The following is a 21,662-nucleotide window of genomic DNA, read 5'->3' as shown; positions in this document are numbered from 1 at the left end:
GTCATCATGTTCCACATGGCCTTTATAGTGCTGGGATCGGGATACCGGACTAGATGGACTGCTGGTCTGATCTATTATGGCAATTCCAGTGTTTCATTAACAGGAATCTGGTTATTAAATCAGAATATTATAGAGCTCTTGAGGGGTCACTGTTAGAGCATAATTTGGGGGGAATGGTACATGGAGAGCATATTTCCTATAACATTATACGTGGGCCCCAGCTAGAGTTGCATTCCTGATCCAAACTGTCCCAAAGTTCAAGGGTGTCCGAATCTATGGTTTTGATTCAGTACACTGCAGAGAAAGAGGGAGCGAGGGAGAGTCCAGATGTGAAATTAGAGTCTGGATCAAAACTCTTATGCAGAGTCTGGAAGCGTTCAGAGTGCAGTCCAACTCTAGTATGTATGTATTAGATATAAAAGAAGAAAGTCCTTAGAAAATGGCAAGTTCCTCAGTCAAGTTCAGAATATTTATAGATAACAAAACTGAGTCTATAATGGGATGGGGGGAACCTCTTTTCTCTCCTCTCTCTTACCCCCACCTATCCTTTTTTCTTTTTGCTGACCTGCAACAGAAGCTTATGCCTGTTTTGGAAGATGTTTCTTGGCTATCCCCTCTCAGCACAAATAACATAAACGCTTCCCTATTATGGTGGTTTTCTCCAGAGTTGTTTCACTGGCCACACAAGATGCCACTGTCAGGATGCACAGCCTTGATAGTGACTAGAGAGTACTAGATCTTCCCTTATTATAACCTCTTCTCCCTCCGTGTAGAGTTTTGTATGTTCTGTGTGTACATATGCACTTGTGTGGTGGTGAGCAGCAATGAAATAATTTATATTTCTTTCTTGATTTTCACTGTGCATTCAGTGTGGTTTTAAAGAACATTTCAAAATCTGTCAATTTTTTTTCATGCAATTCATTGTTGTTCACTGCTGTGGTTTATTGCTTTAAAAAAAAAAACCCTCCTTTGGAGGTTTGCCGTGAAATACCATGGATTTCTAGGGCAGGACTGGAGAGACATATATAAGGCTGGAAGGGACCATTGTGATAATCTATTTTGACCTCCTGCATAATGCAGGCCATAGGACTTCCCTGAATTAATTCCTGTTTTAGAAAAACATCAAAGATCTGCTCTATTTCAATCTTGATTTAAAACCATATCACCTTCACCGTACACATGCAAGTATAGGGCATTCAGTATTCCTCAGGGTCAGGGGGATCCTGCGCCCAGAACATGCATATTTGCAGTGAAGATAGCAAAGTCATCTGGGCATGTTGGATAATTGTAGTGTATTGAGTTGTGTTTGCTGTTCATAAAGTTCTGCTGAATCTGAATGAAACAAAATTTTGCAGAAAACAATTCTGGCTAAAAGCTTTTCTCCTGCTCAAGTCCTTGAACTTTTAAAACCAGCTGAGGGCTGCTACAAATTTTGAAATCCTTTTGATGTAAAGTTTTTCTCATTGTTAATGTGGGAGAAGTAGCGGCCAAGACGGTGAAGCCTCAAATTCTACTTCTGTTATAGCCCCCATTTTTTATTTTTTCAGTGGCCCATACTTTCTCAAACTTGGGCATCGAGTTTATCATGCTTGGACTCTTCCCAGGATTGACTTGTTCAGAAAGTGTCAACAAAATCAAGGTATTCATAAAGTGAGTGTGTGCGCGCGCACACACACACACACACAATTTTAGGTGAGGGTGTATGTGTGTGTGTGTGTGTCTCAATTTCTTAATCAGTTTTTTCAAGTTAGTTTGTTTCCATGTGGATGCGATAGGATATTAGGTTTTTTATGGCTTAGAACATTGAGGGCACACATGCATAGCAGACTGCGCTGCTAGGCTTGAGGTGAGATCACTAGTTGTTGCTGTTGAGATGACGAAATTGCAGAAGATTTTTATTTCAATCAAAGAATAATCTCCAGGAGCCAAAGTTTCTCAGAAATAATCTATTTTTATGCAACTACCTTTAGTAGTAAGGAGCAAGAGAAGAACTGGGGAAAAAAATTGCTACAGAAGGTAGAATAGTCTCAAAATAGGACATTTTCCAAAGTTTTCTGTGAAGTGTCAGCAGTTGTTTAAGGGCATCATGTTTCCCCAGGGGGAGCCTTTTCTGTAAATACTCTTAGTATCTATGTGCATAGATTTATGTGGTTTTGGTTTCTTCCAGTCTGGTTGATATGTAGAGAGGGCTTGCTGCTTTCAGCTGCCTCCCAGAGGTTTTGCCATGTTGGTCCCAGGATATTAGAGAGGAAAGGTGGGTAAGGTAATATCTTTTATTGGATCTACTTCTGATGGTGAGAGAGACTAGCTTTCAGGCTACACACAGCTCTTCTTCAGGGCTGGAGGAAGTACTCGGAGGATACATCCACACTGAGATAAAACACCCACAAACTGAGTCTTACAGCCCAGGTCAGCTGACTCTGGCTTGCAGGACTCTGGCTGCGGGGCTGTTTCATAGCTGTGTAGACTTCTGGACTCTGGGATCCTGCGGGGTGGGAGGGTCCCAGAGCTCGGACTCCAGCCTGAGCCCAGAAGTCCATACAGCACAACACTTTCAAAAGACAAGTCTAGGAGCTTAAATTCATTACTCTGCCAGACATGGTCATAATACAGACACCAGATTTATGTCTTTTTACAATAATCTGTAACCCACTAACTCCCCTTGTTTGTCCATGACTGTAGAAGTATTAAAAGGCCACTTCACCTTGAATAGTCTCTTAAAATATGTGTTAATTGCTTGTGCTAAGCAATCTGTTCCTGCTTGTATTTAGCTGTGATGCTCCTGAGGCTAAGAGCTTGTCTACACTTGAAATTCAACTTTCTGTTGGTGTAGAGCTTCAGTGTAGACCTTGTATGCAAGTGGGAGGGGTTCTCCCTTCGCCATAGGTAATCCACCTCCCTGAGTCCTGGTCTACACTACAAAGTTAGGTTGACATAAGCCACTTTGCGTTGACATAGTTGTGTGTGTCTGCACTTACGTTTGTAAGCACCCTGTTATACCAAGAATTGAGTGGCACTGAGCCATGGTTGATGTACTGAGGTTGACGCACTGCATTGCTTTTGTCAACCTTAACAGTCCTCCAGCAGCTGTCCCACAATGCTAGACACTGACCGCTCTGGTCTCAGTTGTGAACTCCATTGCTCAGGGATCACAGAGACTGGAAGGCTCCCCGACTCTCTAAAGCTCCACAGATTTTTGAAATGCCTTTTCCTGATTACCCAGTTTGGTGAGCAAACTTAGCAGCCCTCCATTGTTGTGCACAAGTGCCCAGCTGACCATGTTGGCTACATGCTCCAGATGTGCTGTGGCTTGGAGTAGATAGGAGATATTGGATCTCCTGGGCCTGTGGGGAGAAGAGGCTCTGCAGGCACGGCTATGGACCAGCTGTAGAAACATTGATATCTAAGAGTAGATTTCATGGGGGATGCAGGAGAAGAGGTAGGGCAGGGACCAGCAGCAGGGCCAGGTGAAAGTGAAGGAACTACAGCAGGGAGGCCCACAGTCAATCCGGTGCTGAGCTGCAGACCTGTTGCATTTACAAAGAGCTGTATACCATTCTTGGCGGAAACCCCACAACCACCCTGCATATCACCATGGAGCTTCCAAGGAGCCCAAGCCACAGGCCCTTGTCCTGAACAGAGAGGACAAGGAGAAGGATGGGGGAACATGTGACTGAGGGGTCCAGCTAAGCCACTTGTCAGGAGCTGTTTGAGACTCCACCACAAACAAGTCAGTCCTGTCAGTGGAGCATGGAAGAACCCAACGTAGAGAAGGAACCTGGGGTAAGTGTAAATGTATTTCCCATTACAGTGGTGGGAACTTAACAAGACACAGCTATTAACTTTGCATTAATTTACTTGTACTGGAAGTGGACAAGAGCTAGTGTTATCTGCTTTTCATGCCCCTGTAGAGTCAGGTGAGGAAGGGCATGCGGAGCAGTTTGTTTACATACATAGAGATGTCCCTTGAATCCTCCTGAGAGATCTCAATGAAACTTTCATGGAGGTATTCTGCAGTCCTCTCCTGAAGGTTTCTAGGGATGGCGGCCTTATTTCTTCCTCAGCAGTAGGACACTTTACTTCGGCAGGCAATATACGGGCCCGGGCATCTTCGGGATGCCAGCAGCAGCTGTGCTCTCTCTGCCTTTGTTACCCTCAGGAGTGAGAGATGGGCTAAAATCACCACTACCTGTGGAAAGTAGTGCCAGTATTCAATGCGATTGACCTATACTCATAGTTTCATGCAACTGAGCTATTCCCTTCTCATTTTCCTCACCCCTCGTGGGTCAGACTCACCATGACTGGTGCTGTGAGTGATGCCGTGCACAAGGTCTCTGAAGCAGAAGTGTCAATAAGCACGTCTTGTTTAAAACATTAGGGGGACAAAGGAAGGCAGTTCAGAATCTTAAGTTTCGCTTGCCATTGTGACTGTACCGACAACAATAGTACCTCTGTGTATTGTATCTGCAGCTGTTGCCATTGTAGCCTGGAGGGGTTCCCCCTTCACAGCTGCAGTGTGTCTGTCAGATAAAGAGGACAAAGAAGACAACTCAGGTGACATGTTCAAGGGGATCCTGCAAGCCACTGCTGGATCACCCTTGAGGCCCTTTGCTCACAGTTAAACATTGTAGCAGCCTGGAGAAGGAAGGAGTGGAGTGGAAAAGCACCAGGACAAAATGGGGCTTCTCTAGCAGCAAATACAAATGCTGCAGACTCTTGTGAATCTACAGATTTAACACGCCCAGGCTCACCTCCCTTTGCAGTCCATGGAGAACTCCATTGCGGCACATCCCTACACCCCCCTCAGCATTCCATGTGGCATCAGGGGCCACATCCCTACCCTACCTCTCCACCCGTGGGACATTAAGGACAACCTTAAGGACACAGCTTCACATGCACTGACCTGTGAAAGCCATGGCAGCTGTATGTGTAGCTAAAATGGATATGAATGTTCTTGCCTTTTGATACATTAAAAACCTAAAACTAATAGAATAGAATTTATTTGATTTTAAATTGCAGATTTTTCTTTTCACTGGTTTGTTACTGAATAAAATTCTATTATTTGGAACATATGTTTTCTTTATTAGTTCACATTATATACTGCAGGGTGCCTAGCAGTTCTGAAACCACCCACATACTTGTTACTTTTCAGTGTGACACAACTCATAGGATCAGTGACAAACACACACAGTGTAGTAATCATAAATGTACAAGCGCTGCAAAATTAGTAGGGGCATTGACAGTGTTATATTAATACATGTACACCAAGCACCACACAATTCCTAACAGGCCCTGAAACAGCAGGGCCAGGCAGAGCATGTTACACCATAACGCATTACTGAAGCTCACAATTCTTACAATCATAGAATATCAGGGTTGGAAGGGACCTCAGGAGGTTATCTAGTCCAACCCCCTGCTCAAAGCAGGACAGAACCAATCCCCAATTTTTGCCCCAGATCCCTAAATGGCCCCCTCAAGGATTAAACTCACAACCCTGGGTTTAGCAGGCCAATGCTCAATTAAAGTGTTCCTTCAGCACCTCCCTGAGCCGTATAGCTTGTGTCTGGCTCTTCAAACTCAGCAGACATCCACTCCATTTCCACCCTTCACTCCGGCAGCAACTTCCCCCCTTTGCTTCACAGATATTACATAGGACACAGCAGGCAGCTATAACCGTTGGGATTTTTTTTTCACTGAGATCCAATCTTGTGAGTGAACAATGCCAGCATCCTTTTGATCTACCAAAAGCACATTCAACTGTCAGCCTGCACCTGCTGAGCTGGTAGTTGAGTCTTTCCTTGCTGCTGTTCGGGTGGCTAGCATATGGCTTCCTGAGCTAGGGGAACAAGGAGTAGGCTGAGTCCCCCAGGATCACTGCTGGCATTTCAGCATTGCCAGTAGTATTCCACTGGTCAAGGAATAAAAGTCCCTGCTTGGAGCTTTCTGAAAAGTCCTGTGTTCTTAAAGATGCGAACATCATGCACCTTCCCTGACCAGCCCACAGTAATGTCGGCAAAGTGTCCACGTTGATCCACAACCATAGAAAAGTAGCCCTTTCTGTTGATGTTCTCTGTGACAAGGGAGTCTGCTGCCAAAAGGGGGATAAATGTGCCATCTGTTACTTCGCAGTTTGGGAACCCCATTGCTGCAAATCTATCCCCTGGGTCCTGCACATTGCCGAGAGTCACAGTCCTACGTAGTCCTGTACACGTGCATGACAACAGCCTTCACAGTGAAGTTTCCAACTCCAAACTGATTTCCCACTTCTTAGTGTATGTGCAACATGCCTCAGGTGGCATGTGACCAGGATTCATCACCGAATTTGGTCCACTGGTTGGATCATTAGCTTCCCTGACCGGTGCTGTATACTGAAGGGGAGTGCGACGTGAACGCTGATTCATGTCGCCCATTTCCCACTGACTGGTAGCAATCCAGCATTGCAAGTTTCCACAGTGCGATTGCCACTTACTTCTCCACTGTCAGTGCAGCTCTCATTTTGATGTCTTTGCACTGGACATCTGGGGTAGGGTGAGCTCAGCACACGGATCCAGGAATGTGGCCTTGTGCATCCAAAAGTTCTGCAGCTTGTCATCCCAAGCTTGCATTATGATGCAATGCCACCAGGCAGTGCTTGTTTCTCAGGCCCAGAATTGGTGCTCTACCATGTGCTCCATGAATGCCAACAACAACCTTGAATTGGTTCTCGCTATGTCCCACAGCAGTCTGCCCTCCAGGAAATCGTCATTTTCCTTGCAGATTTGGTTATTCTTGCTTCTCTGCAAATACCAGAGTGTCCTATACTTGCAATGTTTATGACAATAATGGAGCCTGCGCAGCTCTGCATGCTTCTGTCAGAGATGGCGAATAGCAAGGAAGGACATACGGGTTCATGGGATTTTTTGAAAAGGCGTGAAAAATTTGGAATATAGACTACATTATGGGATGGAGACAGCTGCACACTGGGAAGTTGACCTTCTGCTCCCAGTCACCCCTGCATGATTCATTTTGGACCCACCAGGCATTGCCAAAACTTCCCAAAAGACAATGCGCTGGCGGTGGCAGGTTGCACAGTGGGATACTATGATGCACTGCATTATGCATTGATGCAAGCACTTTTGGTGAGTGTGCACAGCGCCAACACAAGGAGACAAGTATGTACATGGACAAGCGATATACAGATTATGGCAGCTTAATGCTGACGTAACTTGCAGTGACCAAAGTTTGTAGCGTAGACATGGCCTGAGAGGCAGTAGGTAGGTTGATAGAAAGAATTCTTCTATCAACCTAGCGTTGTCTATACCGGGGGTTAAGTTGGCTTAACTGCGTTGGTCGGGGATGTGGATTTTTCACACATCAGAGAGACATAACTGTGCTGATGTCTAAACTGAAAACTTACTAGCCCTGTGTCTCCACTAGAAATGCTGCAGCAGCAGTGCGTCAGTATAGATCCTCTCTACAGTGACAGTTAATCCACCTCCCCGAGAGGCATTAGCGAGGTCGACGGAAGAATTCTTCATTGACCTAGTGCTGTCTACATTGGGGGTTAGGTTGGCTTTATTAGGTAATTCAGGGAATCTCACTTTATAGTGTAGACCGGGCCTGAGTACCTTTCCCAGACCGGAAGAAGAGCTCTGTGTAGCACAAAAGTTGGTCCAATAAAAGATTTTTCCCTCATTCCCCTTGCCTCTCCCAGAGGTTTTGTAAGTTGTTTTGGGGCTCACTAGCCATACAGTAAATTTTCTGCCTCCAGAAAGGAAATCTCCACAATAAACTTCTTCAGTCTCAAGTCAACCTCCTGTATTGAGAGTTATTCATCTTTGGACTGTTGACTTTTGTCTGCTAGCATAAAGATATTGTCCTGTTGCTCTATTTACTTAGCTTAGCACCTACCGGCAGCCAAGCTCGCCTCTTCCGCCCAGTGCCTCCCCCCGCCGGCGCCCCCACTGATCAACTTCTCTTCCTCCCTAGTGCACCTCCTGCCCACCATGATCAGCTGTTCCACGGCGTGCAGGAGGCGCTGGGAGGAGTAGGGGTGGGAAGAGGGAGGTGGGGGTTTTGGGGGAAGGGATCTGGTGGGGGCAGAGCTTGGTGTTGAGCACCCTTGGGTGAATTGAAACAAGAAAAACAAACAAAGCTTGCTTAGTTGAAACAAAAAAGTCAATAATTTTATCACATCGGTGTTAATTCATAAGAGCAGATTGCAGAATTCAGTAAAAGACCCATCAGAACTCATCCCTCAGTCACAAACAGTCCTTCTTTCTTTCAACATCTGAAGGAAGAGACAGTTGAGGGTTTTGTGGTCCGGAAGTTGTCTTGCTTTAAGAAACGATTTCTTATCACTAAGTTCTCTTGATGTATCACTACTTTCTTCTACGTGATCAGAAATTAGAAAAATATCTTAACATCGTGACTTACAATAGTGTAGTCCTAACATAAAACTGTATACTAGCATCATGTGCATCCAAACAGATTTGTTCTTAAATTGTTTATCTTCAGTAAAAAAAATTATTTTTTAGCTGCTTGTAGGATTTTGTTTTTCTTTTAAAGTCAGGGTGTTAAATACAACAGGAAAGAGTGACATTTCAAACTAGAGGTTGGAGCAAGTTATTGGGCATCGGGGGGCTATTCCTTTCTCTGCCACTAAATTGCTATGTGACCTTAGGCACGTCACTTCACCTCTCTGCTTCAGTTTGCCCATTTGCAACCCTGTGAGTTTAATTCACTGAGATTTATAAAGAGCTTGGAGATCCCTGATTTAAAGATTCTATGTACACCAAATGAGTATTACTGTATACTTCTGGGTCTAAAACCTTGACAAGCTTCCCTTTAAGTCTAAGATGTAAACTACCAGGGTGGATTTTCTGGTGTGATCTCTTCTGCAATGCCATGTTGTTAGTCAAAACTGTAACTCTGTTCAGTTCTTTCTGTATTGTTTTTGATGGGTGTGAGTCCTCTAGAATTCATCTCACTTCCTCTCCATCCTGAACCGGAGTCATACTTTTCTTCTTTCTTCCATACCGAGACCTCCAGTGACAGCAATCTTTTTTTTTTGTTTTTTTTGTTCGGGTGACAAGTTCTGGGCATGGCCCACTCCAGTGCCCATCAGTGACAGTCAACGTATTGTTCTAAAGGGGTCAAGTGATGCAAGATACTCTTAGCTGGTGCCAATTCAGGGGAGGATCCTCCTGCTTAACTGTTTGCTTTTGTCTGGATTTTAGAGTGTTGGTCTTGTGAAGTAGGACAAATGGAGTTTCATAAGAGCACAAAGTCGGTGCAGTGTGAGAGCTCTGAACTGGATTTGATTCTTTGTGCTACTAATTTGGGGGGAAGGTGGGGGAACGTCTTTGCCACAAACTCAAGGGGGAATCTTTGGCTAACGCAGAGCTTGGGGGAGGGAAGGAGGTAGGTTGTGGCACACATTTTTTCTACAGAATTACAGAGATGCTTTTATAGTGAAGGAAGGAAATCCCCGATGACAGTGGCTGTCTAGTAGCCAGCTGCTGGGTGGATGACTGCAAACATCTGTCTTGTCTGGGTTCTTCTGCGTTGAGCAGCTGGATCTTGTCACCAGCACCATGTTTTCCTGTAGACTCGAGTGAGAGGGCTGCAGGCAACTAAAGGGAAGTATTGCCATTCCATTAAACCTCCAGAGTTGCTCAGAATAATTCTCCCAGCTCAGTAGTGACAACAGCGTTATTCCGCAGCAAATAACTTACTGTAACTGTTTCACTCTTCTGTTCAGAGCAATGTTGCATGGTAAATTCTTTCCATCGTGCCTAGACTCCATTTCAGTGTATCCCAACTTGTCGTTGCAGATAGTTCCCGGCCTTGTACCCTCTTAGGGTCTGAACCTGCTCCTGTTGAGTCAGTGGTGCAAGATCAGTCCCTGGAATTGTTTCCTTTCTTGTTTCAAGGCTTGGATCTGTGTTTAATTGCAGTGTTGCTTGGTGGTGTTTTTTTAATTTTTATTTTGGTACTTTGTGGAGAAACATTACTAGATAATTATTATTATTATTATTTATTTATTGTAGAGTGCCTAAGTGGTATTCTACAAACATTGGAAGGCTGGATGCACCTCAACATTAGCGTTGGAAACAATCCATGGAAACAATTGCTGCACGTGAAACTGTGTTTAAAGGCGCCTGAGATGCCGGCACACAGCTGCTATATTTTCAATACACACAAATCTCCCAGTGATTAGCAATGATGGGATGGTAAAATGAAATGCTAATATTTTACCAAACTCTAATTAAACTTTTGTGCATTTTCTTTAATCTGTCAAGATTGCCTGTGGGGCAAGTACAGGGGAGGAGAATGTGCATGGCTGGAGAGGCTGGATTGGATTAGTAGAGACTTTCTGAACCGGCTTTGACAAATCAGAGGATATACACTACTGGCCTGGAGGCTGCCAGTAAGTCTGCAAAGCAGCCACGAGGCAATTCCGTTAATGATGGAATGATAAAAATCTGCCTCCTCTCCACCTTCCTTGAAGAGAGCAATGCCACGTGAATGCAAGCAGTCCGCTAGCTTGATGTCGTCTTCCCACTCCACACATATTCCAAATGTAGGCTGGAGCAGGGAAAATTGGCATTCCTTGAGCAGAATGGAATAATCCCTAAGTCAAACAACGGTTGCACAGTGTCTACTCCAGATATACATCAAAAATTCCCAAAGAGACCAGAATTAATCATGAAGCAGTTAACAATCAAAATACCACCTGTTATTAAAGCACCAGATCCATGTAAACAGCAGCCAAGACCACTTCAGAATTACTTAACCACATCCAGAGTAGACCGTATTTATATTTGCATAATACTTAGTCACTAGCATCTGCAAAGTCACAAATGCCAGGTGTAATCAGGGCAGCTGGGGCAGAAGTTGATCCAATCTGTTAGCAGGCGTTGAAATCCTTCAGGGAATGGCTGACTGACTTCTGCTGATATATTGTGGTAGGTTTGGCTTGTTAATGCCATCCTGAATGTAAGTGACATGGGAGTGGTTATAGAATAGAGGAATCTAGGATTTGAGACAGAGGAGTCTATAGGGAAGCCTTACAAACAGCCAAGCTAACAAATAAAGGCAAACCCCAGGGAGGGGGATGTTTATATGGATTGCATTTCATGTAGACTCTCTCTAGAACAGCTAGGGAGCTGCACCCGCTTATGCCTTAGTTGACTTATCTCTCTCTATTCCATGCAGAACATAGGGCCTTCAGCATTGCCTCCCATCTTTGACAGTTTCTTGCTTCTGTCTTAGCTTCCTGTTGTCATTTTGATAGCTTTCAGTTCCGCTTCTACTGTGCGCTTTCATAGAGCCCTGGATCTACCTCATCACCTCTTGACCTGGGGATTTCAGTCCAATGCCTGCGTAACTTTGTCATTTGGGTCTTTCCTCCATGTACGTCCTAGCCGTCTCCATTTTCGTTTTGTCCTCCTCCAGAGTTCCTCGTTTTGTGAATTTTTTTTCTGACCATCTGATATTGAGAATTTGTCTAAGGCAGTTGTTTATAAAAACTTGGAGTCCAGGTAGTAAGGTCTTAATAAATCTCCACGTTGCTTATAGTAAGACTGACATTTACAATGGTGTTAAATATTCAAAGTTCAGTTTGGAGGACAAAATTTGTTTCTCCAGATTGGCTTTAGAGTTAGGCAGGCGTGTTTGGCTTTCACTTTTCTGGCTTTAATGCCTTCGTCTGTTCCTCCTGTTGTACTTACAATGCTGCCAAGATGGGAAATATCTGACCCCTTCCATGTCAGTCCTAGAAAGTGTTGTTGGTGTTTCTTGTTGTGTGCTAATTCTCATGGTTTTGGTTTTCTCAGTTGGTCTTGATTTTTCACCCCTACTAATTGTGCATAGACCTGAATATTTTTGTTTTGGCTTGCATGTTTCTGTGGGTATAGGATAGCAAGTTGATGTCATCTGCTAAGTTAAGGTCTTCTAACTTCTGTGTGAAAGTCCATTGTTTATCCTGTGGTCTTTCTCATTACCACATCTGCTATCAGTAAAATGATTATCTGTGACATAAGACATCCCTGTCTGACACCAGTTTGCTGTTGTATATTACTTGGCATGTTATATTTTCATAGATGCTCTGAATGATGTTCAAAAATTTCTGTTCTAAACTGTTTTATTCACTGTATCAAAGGCGTTTTGGAAAGCTATAAAATTCATGTAAAGGTGTGATTGCCAATCGATCAACAATTCTGTGATGATACGTACAGTTATTTGATCTATACATGATTTCTCCTGTCTGAACCCTATCTGTTCTTGTCATAACCTTGAACCTACTGCTTTCTTTATTCTGTCTAGAATGATGCATGTAAAAACCTTACTTGGGATAGACAGCAATTGAATATCCCTCAATTTTTGAACTGACTGATATCTCCTTTCTTTGGCAACTTCACTGTATGACCCTTTTCCAACTCCTTTAGTATTTTTTTCTTCTTCCTCCTCCCATATCTTTTGTAAGATGCCCATCAAAATGACTTGTGCTCTTCAAGTTTCCCTTAAGAGCCTCTGTTGGGATCTTATCTGGACCTGGTTGGTGCCTTTCCACTTTTTAATCATTCTTATACCAAGGGGAAAATAGTGTTCCTTGCCTTTAACTTCCGCTGTCTTGAATTTGGATGAGAGACTGCTATATCCCTGACATTTTATTTACCGTCAGAAGTGAAAGGTCATGCTGGCTGAAGTATTAGGCATGAATATAAATGCTTGATTGGGGCTGGGGAGGTAGAATGGAGTTCTTAGCTCCAGGAAAACTAAGTCCGATGGAGGCTTAAAATATCTTTACTAAAAAAGCAACATTACCTAACTGCAGGAGAGGAAGGTGTTTCAATTTATATCAAGCACAATCAATATTTGGTGAACTCAGTCACCTTTTTTAAAAACCTGAACATTTTTGTTAGGAGGCAGAATTAGCATATTAGCTAGGCATCTTAACATAAAATAAAGAAACACGGGCAGAAACTTTAATCAGACTTGGAAATGAGGTGAGAGGCTTAGAGAAAAAAAAGTCACTTGGACATTCAAAATAAATATTTATTAATATTTACTCTTTAAAGCATCTTCAGTCTGGGGCAGGGACCTTGTCTGTAGAGTAACACACTGTTTGGCACTGTACAAATAAACAATAATGCTAATCTTCCTTCTCTGAGGCAGAAGGCGCTGGGAGTACTTTGTGCTTTTTGCTACTGGGAAAGCCTTATATCATGTAATGGTGCCACCTGCTGGCTGGTATGAGTGACACAACCTTAGATATTGAAGAATATATGACAATGGATCCTTGGTAGTTATTGTCCTATTATGTTCACCGCTCCCTCTCTCCCCCAAATCTTAAAGCAAAATGTCCCTTTGGTAGGTTCTCTTGGTAGAATGGAGTTTAGAGATGCATATTTTCCCTCGCCAGATGTCCCTATGTTAGCAGGTAGACTAAGGGAGTTCCCTACAACCCTTCTAGTTAGGGGGATTCATAACAATATGAATGAAGAGTTTTATATGGGGGAGCAAATGAGAACCTCCGGAATGGGCTGGCTGATCTGAAATGCACCTCTTCCCTGCCTTCACAGTTCCCATAACTTAACCAGGTTGAGGTGGTGTGTAGTCATTCTGCTGGAGTATTGCCAGATGACAGCAGTATAGGACTGGTGCTTCCTAGTTCTGAAGAGTAACTGTCCATGAGCAAACAAAAGGAAAAAATATAGGCATCCAACCTTTCTGTAAGACTCACTGCTAAAGCTCTATCTTCAGAGAGAGAATATTTCCCTTATGGTCTGAGAGCCAGATACAGCCATCAGGGAGCGACTGAAGCACTTGTCCCTGCTCTTCTAGCCCAGTTCCTCAGATGGAATATAATCTTAGCTTTTGCAACACTTCCCTTGGATCCTGTACAGTTCTCCCTGCAGCTTCCTCATATCCCTTGAAATTAGTCTGAGAGGTCAGTATTTCTATCTAGGAAAAACTGTTTTCATTTTCCTCTTGCATATTAATTTCCAGCCTCCATTACCATTAGTTCAGGCTCATGCTCTCTATTTAGTTATCACTGGAAAGATGCTCATGTGTGTGTGTCTGCTGTGTTGGCTAAGAGCAATTGAAGACCTCAGGAAAGCAGATGGCTAGACTCTGCATTCTCCTGATCCTTGCAAAAGCATCTTTGTTCTGTGTCTCTCACCAGAGTCCTTTGGGAGAGTGGCATGTTACCAGTTTCAAAGATCCTTCCAAGAATCTGTTGAATTTGAAGGGGGTGGGTGGGAGCTGATGAGTTGTGTTTGGAAGGGTGCTGTCATCTAGAGAAGGTTTGGGTGTAAGAGCATAGTTAGTCTGCAGCTAGAGGAGAGTTGAAGACACCCTCCCCCCAGAACAGCAGAGTCCCCACTAATAGCTCACATGCCTCCTTAGCTCCTCTCCTTCCAAACTCAAGGATCTTCATTTCTTCATGCCCTGTCAGCTTGTGTTTGTGCAAAGGGGGCACTCAGTTAAGGAACTTACATCATGTTATGTTATGGGTTTAGGACTGTCATAAGAAGGCGGCTGGCTAGACACTTCCCTCAACCAGCAAATCTGGTGCTCTGATATGTACAACATGGCTGACTTCTGAGTTAACAAGAGATGTTAACCAAGGGGCCCTATCATTTCGTCCCTGAACTCAGTCCATCCCATCCTTCCTTCCCCCGACTCCATTCATAAAGGCCTTCAATAGCCCCTAGATTGGGCTTTGAACTATTTTTAAAAGTGAGGGAAAACCAAGAGGAGCAATGTGACTGCTGGGACAACTGAACTGAATACTAAGGATTGAGTAAGAGGCCAGTACCTGTTCTGCATCCTATCCCTTTTTCTAAAGTTAAAAGGATCTTGCTCTGAGGGCGATCTCTCATTCCCCTCCAGGTCTTTAGTGGGGACATCAGCAATACTTAGCGTGCTGTTCAGTATGTCTACACTGCAGTTAGACACCCATGGCTGGCGTGTGCCAGCTGACTTGGGCTCCTGGGACTTGGGCTAAAAGACTGTTTTCAGTGCAGTGTAGACATTCGGGCTCAGGCTGGAGCCTGGTCTTTAGGACCCTGCAAGGCATGAAGGTCCCAGAGTTTGGGCCACAGACCAGGCTGGAATGTCTACACTGCAATGGAACAGCCCCTCAGCCCAAGGCCCATGAGCGCGAGTCAGCTGGCCTGGGCCAGCCACAGGTATCTAATTGCAGTGTAGACATAACTCTTCATCAGTAGCTTTCAAAGCCCTGTGCAAAGGGGAAAGCAGATGGAGAAAGTGAGGCACACAGAAGTTGTGTTTTGCCCAAAGCCACTGTAAGGGTACTTCCAAACAGTGAGTGTCAGCCCCAGGCAGTGAGTCTTCGAACCTGGGTTGGCTGACTTGGGCTTGCAGATCTCATGCTACTGCGCTGCAAACAGCTGTGCTGATGTTGCAACTCGGGCTGCAGCTTGAGCTCTGAAGCCCACCCCTACCCAGGCTTTCAGAAAGCGGGGCTGGGCTTCAGAGCCCTAGCTACCATGTCTACACAGATATTTTTAGTGCAGTAGCACAAGCCCAGCCTGTTGACCTAGGCTCTGAGACTCACTGCCACAGATTGCGGTTCACGGTGTAGACATATCCTCAGCAACTTAGTGGCAGAGCGAGGGTAGCACCTAGGTTTGCTGGGACAGCATGGGAGACTGCAGTGCTTATGTATTCCTTGAACTGGAGGGACAGAGACCCCACTTTAAACCGTGAGAGCGGAGTTCAGCCTACCCTTAAACAGCAAGATAGCTTAGCATTCATGACCAAGGGGACCATGTGTGTCCATATCCTGAAATGCCAGATTAATTCCATATATTCTTTGGAGGCCATTATTACTTTGCAATTTTATTTTATGTTTTGAAAATTGGGAATAGATGAGCTAAACCTCCTGGGTTCAGTTTCACATAGATCACTCACCAATGAAACGTGGGGATGTGTGTGTTTTAGTTGTCTGTCTGTCTGCCTGGTCAGAGTCCCCACAGGGTGACACACCTCTGTTGCTCAGGAGAGGCTGTAGGCCTACAGTAGCAGGGTTGGATTGAGGGATGGCCAGCCCCATGTTTGTTTGTGTGACCTGGGTGTTGGCTGTGAGAGCTGAAGGATATAACTGAGTTGCATTGGCAGAGGGGTGTGTGTGAACGGAGGTGGAATCTGCCCAGGCAGCTGCCCACACTCTGTCTGGCTCTACCCACACTTTAATGAGCATCAAAACCATCCAATTATGCAAAACCTTTAAAGGGGGAGACACGGTCAACAATTGTCTGTACAGTGTCAGATCTGAGCCTGTTTAAAGTGTAGCATCTGGTAATTCTGTCGTGACGTTTGGTTGGCGTTAAGTCCTCTTTAGATCAGCCCTAATGTTTTGTCTCGTCGTTTCTCCTCCCTTTCCTACCGCCTGTTCTCCTGGCTGTTTTATGAAGCTGCCTGTGGATTATGGGTACAACTGCCAGCACAGCTCAGCAAACGGTCTCAGCAGCTACGTTTGAGAACGTTCACGGCAACGGGACCATGGAGGACCGCCACTCGCTTAGCATCCACTCCTGCCAGACGGTTGGCCTCCACAACAACAAAGCCAAGTCCATCATCACCAACAAGGTGGCGCCTGTTGTCATCACGTGAGTAGCTTCAGACTGGAGTGCTTCTGTAAATCACATAACCTTTGCCCCAGCCCATCAGCATCCAGAGTTTCCCCTCTGCTAACATTCTAGGAGCATTGCTCTACTGGTTTTGTTGAAGACTGGGGATTCTCCTCCTTTCATCCTCTCAACCCCCCCAGCTCTCTGTGCTGAGAGAACAGACCTTCCCACAATTAATCTCCTGGGGAGAAGCAGCGAGTCCTACAACCTCTCCCTGCCTCCTGCTTCCCCTGTAGGAACAGCCTTCAAGAGACCCAGGCTCCTCTTTCCCTCCCCTCTCCTGCATCCCCAGATGAGCAGACTATTTGGTGGGTGCAGGATTCGGGACCATCCTTTTCCCCCCACCCCACTTTCTCCACCCTGTCCCATTGGAGCAGCCTGGCTCTCGCTTGTCGAAGCCTCTGCCAGTTACCTCTGTGCTGCCAGCAACTGTTCTGCCCCACAGCCTGTGTAGCATATCTGTGGTGGTGATTACCATGTATAGCACACAATTTAGTTTCTGTCACATGATAACATTTCAACCAGTGGTTGTAGTTATAGAGAATATATTGTACTTGGGGTTTACCAAGTGAATAGGATAGGGATGGGTGGCTTTTTTCACAGCCTGTGTCCCTGAGCTTCAATCCCTTGACATTCTTGGTCCATGATCCCCATGCTTACTGGAGAAAAAGTCTTTGTCTTAAATGCTGTATGTTTTGGTGTGTGGCTTTCACAGCTACAACTGCAAAGAGGAATTTCAGATTCATGATGACCTGCTGAAGGCCAACTACACAGTGGGGCGGATTTCAGAGACCACGTTGGAACACTACCTTGTACAGGTAAAGGCTGCTAACCCTGTTGTGCCATAAGCACGCTTTGTCACAGTATATGTAGAGCAAGCAAGTCACATTACCTGAGGTGAAAATTATACTGTGCATTTTATGAGCTAAGGGAAGGGTAACACAGCTGTGCAAATGCCACGGGATTCATTTCACAAACCCTGCAAGCATTGTTATCGGGGACTGGGAATGAGGTTTCCTTAGAGGCTTTGGATCAGCTAATTTGATCCCAGAAAGGGATCCCTGTGCTTGTGGGGATGGAGGTGGGTAGCTGTTTGGGGATAGGAAAGGAAAGGGGAAGGAGAGAGAGGCAGCTGCGGTTAGTGTATTGTGTTATGTGAACACTTTCACCGCAGGCAGCTTTGCAATCTCTCTGAGCAGGCAGGCTGATGTTTACAAACATGTGGAAACCTTCATTTCTAGGCTGTGGTCATGTAGGGTCTAAGCTTCATATCGGTATTTCACTCAGTTTTGAAATTGAATCAGACTTGCTGCTCAGTGTATAAACTAATCACCTTCAGGGGAAAGACCTGAAGAAGTTTTTTTCATTGCACATTTGGCTAAGTGAATTCTGAAGTTGTTTTGCATTTCGTAGAATGAGCAGCCACTATGAGCTGGTAAGACACTGTTTCTGCTGGCTGGTACTCTGCTTTCCCATTCTGCTATGTGCTTGTGATCAGGGATGATGGGGATATGGGCACATTGAACATATGTCTAGGAAGAGTTTCTTTTGAGTGAAGTGGTTGGAATACACTTCTTGGTCATCTCTTGCCCCTCTCCCTTCCTGTTGAATTAGAATATGCTCAGTTCTATGTAGATGCATAGTTTTATATAAAATGCTTGTTGTTTCACACTCAAATCATTGTCTTTTCTCCACCACTTATTTTGCAGGGGAAATATTTTATGGTCAGAGATGTATACAGTAAATTAGATGTCTTGAACACTACAGGCAATTGTGGAGCTCCAAATTTCCGACAGGCCAAAGGAGGGTATGAAGTGTTTGGAATGGGACAGCCCAGTCTCAATGGATTCAAGCAGGTGCTGCAGAAACTCCAGAGCTATGGGCACAAGGTAGGGGTGTGTGTGTGTGTGTGTGTGTGTGTGTGTGTGTGAAAGAAAACCAAATGCATACCTGTCTAGGTGATAAAAATTAGTGTTCCATATTACATGAGATATTCAGCTCTTAATGTGCATATATAATCCCATCCATCAATGAGAATGGGAGTTACAAAATTTATTCCCAGGGCCAACTGAACCCTCGTAGAGTGAACTCAGATGCACTGTAAAGCTGTTTATAATAAAGTAGATGTTACATGAGGGTGGCGAGCTGTCAGCTCCACAGAGCTGACAGCCCCGAATCCCCATTAAATTAAATTAAACTCCCTTATTTTTAATTTATAAAGGGGGGGGGTGTCACACTCAGAGGCTTGCTGTGTAAAAGAGGTCACCAATACAAAAAGTTTGAAAACCACTGGCCTACAGTGAAAAAAATTCATTGCTATGAGTTTTCCACTGTATTTCTTAATGTGGATCTTAATGTGGAGAGGGGTGTGATAGGGCTCCTGGGATGCAACCTGGACTGTGGGGCCACTCAGCCCTCTGTCCCACCAACCTGGGGTATCCCTCACATTATGTTCCTGTTTTCAAGCTACAAACCTCTGGCAGGTACTGCACTTACACAGACATCTACAGGCAGGGACACACCCAACTGAATTATATGAATGCTTGTCCTAGCCACTCATGAACCAACAATAGAGAGTCTTCAATCAATTCTCCCCAGCCTTGCACCTCAGAACTGTACTGTCTTGCCCTGCTCAGAAGCCTGACCAGTGTAAGTTCATCACCTAATCTGCCCCTTCCTCGATGTGGAGAGGACACACACTAGCCTTTGTAAACTGAGCTGAGATTTCCCAAGCACTTCAACCAGAATGCACTGTTTTAGGTAAAATATAAAACAGATTTATTAAGTGATTAAGATATATTTTAAGTGATTATAAGTAGCCAGCATAGAGATCAGTGTTGGTTACCTAAGAAATAAATTTGCAGTCTAAGTTCTATAAACTAAATAGGAATTGAATCAAGCAATGTCTTACCCTGACAGATGGTATATTCCTCAATATACAGGCTGGAAGTTCAAAGTTCAGAATCTTTGTCCTCCAGATGTGTTTCCAGGTGTTGAATTGTGGGGGGAGTGAGGCCAAGTCATGATGCCACTTCCCCTTTTTGTAGTTTCTTCCAGCTTGCTGGAAAGATCTGTGCTTGTGACGTGGGGGTCCGCCCCCATTGGTTAAGTATTCTCCATTGTTTATGTGCTCTGTCTGAGAAGTCTTCTGGGATGGCTGTTGGGAAAGTGCATTCCCTTTAATGGGCCACTAGCACGTCTGACTACTCCATCTTTGTACCTGAAAGGCTGGTTGTGAGTGTTCCCAACCTCACAACGTATTTCAGTAACACACACATAGCAAAACTTCATAACTGCGCACACAATGATAGCACATACAATCCAAGAGGACATTAGTGTTCAACAGATCACAACTTTTAAAATGATACCTCACAAGACATACTTTGCTCAAAATATATCCTAATTATATGGAGGTGGTGAATATGGGGGTTCCAGGGGTCTGCTTTGCGGTATATAGAGTGCCACGTGGGGGAGGCGGGGAAGAGAGTCCATTAAATGTTTAACTTTGTTAAAATAACTTTAGTGTGTTTGATTTGCTCACACAAGCAGGTTAAAACTGCCACTCTTCTCTGTGCCTACATATAATAATGGGCAGTGATACTTAGAGTAAGTGCTGCAGCCTTAAGCACAAGAGGGTGAGGTGAGGATGGATTTCCTGCTTGTCAGTGTGAGTGAAACTGTTTGATTTGTTTGGATGTAATGGCTCCTTTTAGAGTTCTGCAACTTCTGATTTTCATTGACATATTGGGCCTGTGGGTAACTGTGGACAGTATGAAGTGAAAGTAACTGTATAGTCTCCACAGGCTGCTGCTGATGTGAGTACACTGTAGCTATGACTTTAAGTCAAAATACAAACAGCTCATTGCTGGCCAATTCTAGTTTTAAACAAAAGCCTGTTGGTGTGTGATACAATTACCTCCAGACAGCAGTGGGAGGGACCCAGGAACCTCACTCTGTGCACTGGTGGGTGGGGAATCATAGGAGTGGAATGCTCCTGTGGAAGTTATTAGCTGCAGCCCCCCTGTGGAATACCCAAGATAGCATTAGCCTTGAAAGAAGCCACTCTGCTCACTTGGATGTGGGTGGAAGTAGAATGATGCTCTGGTGGTGTTGCCCCTTACCTATTTATTTTTAATCCCTCTTGTTCCCCTTTTTTACTGAGTTGGGCATCTGGGAAGCACTATCCATTGCGGTGAGAGTGGCATGAAAGAGAGGGTTTGCCTTCTGCAATTCACACCAGTCATAAAATGGCCCTGCCTTAAGAGCTGTGACTGAAATAATTACCTCCAAAAAAAAGGCAGCCTTCCAAAATTTTATGCCCCCCACTCATCCAGGACAAATACTTGGTGATTAATATTCTCATCCTCATCGTGGCACCAGGAGGTAGGTAATGCACATATTGGTGAATTTTCATGACACCTTTTTAACGCTGTCATAAGCACCTGTTGTGACAGGATTAAAGCTCAAGATCTTAAGTTCCTCCGAACACACAAAACAAATAATGAAAAATAACAATCCTGTCTCTTTAATATTTTCCTTGCACCGTCCCAGTGTTGGACACTGAGACCTTCACTCCCCCAGCTTGACTGGGGAAAAAAATGGCACAGCAGTATCCATCTGTCTAGGTCAGTATATCATGTCTGCCACTATATGCCTCACAAGCTTTTAAAAACCAGAATAAGAGTCTCTCTAGTCTAGTCTCCTCTCTCTAGATGCTGAGCTCAGCTAGGCATTCATCAACCATTCACAAAGCTGGAGCAGTGGAGGCTGTTGGCTGGCATGTACCTGTGTCTTTGCAGGAGTGCATCTTCTTCTGTGTTCGTGAGGAGCCGGTTCTATTTCTACCCATGGAAAACGACTTTGTGCCCTACACACCAAGAGGAAAGGAGAACTTGCATGAAAACCTGCACAGCCTGCCAAGAGGGGTCAAAGTTGACAACATGGAGCTTGCAATTCGGAAAGAGGTGATTGGGAGGCATAAGGAAGCTGTTCCACTGTGTGAAATAGCGGGACCTG

General features: G+C 44.6%; 1 protein-coding gene across 3 annotated transcripts in view; it reads left to right on the top strand.

Moving 5' to 3' along the window:
• Positions 1-21,662, top strand: part of PALD1 (phosphatase domain containing paladin 1) — a 193,205-nt gene that overhangs the window by 57,285 nt on the left and 114,258 nt on the right. For all 3 annotated transcript variants that reach the window (XM_084635426.1, XM_084635428.1, XM_084635427.1), the window contains 4 exons: positions 16,431-16,625; positions 17,362-17,464; positions 18,356-18,535; positions 21,446-21,610. In XM_084635426.1, coding sequence (XP_084491552.1) covers positions 16,431-16,625; positions 17,362-17,464; positions 18,356-18,535; positions 21,446-21,610 — 643 coding nt within the window. The remainder of the gene's footprint in view (positions 1-16,430; positions 16,626-17,361; positions 17,465-18,355; positions 18,536-21,445; positions 21,611-21,662) is intronic.

Source organism: Lepidochelys olivacea (assembly GCF_965140295.1).
Source record: "Lepidochelys olivacea isolate rLepOli2 genome assembly, chromosome: 7".
NCBI lineage: Eukaryota > Metazoa > Chordata > Testudines > Cheloniidae > Lepidochelys > Lepidochelys olivacea.
Note: the sequence above shows the minus strand (reverse complement) of the source record. Positions and strands in the feature narration are given on the sequence as shown.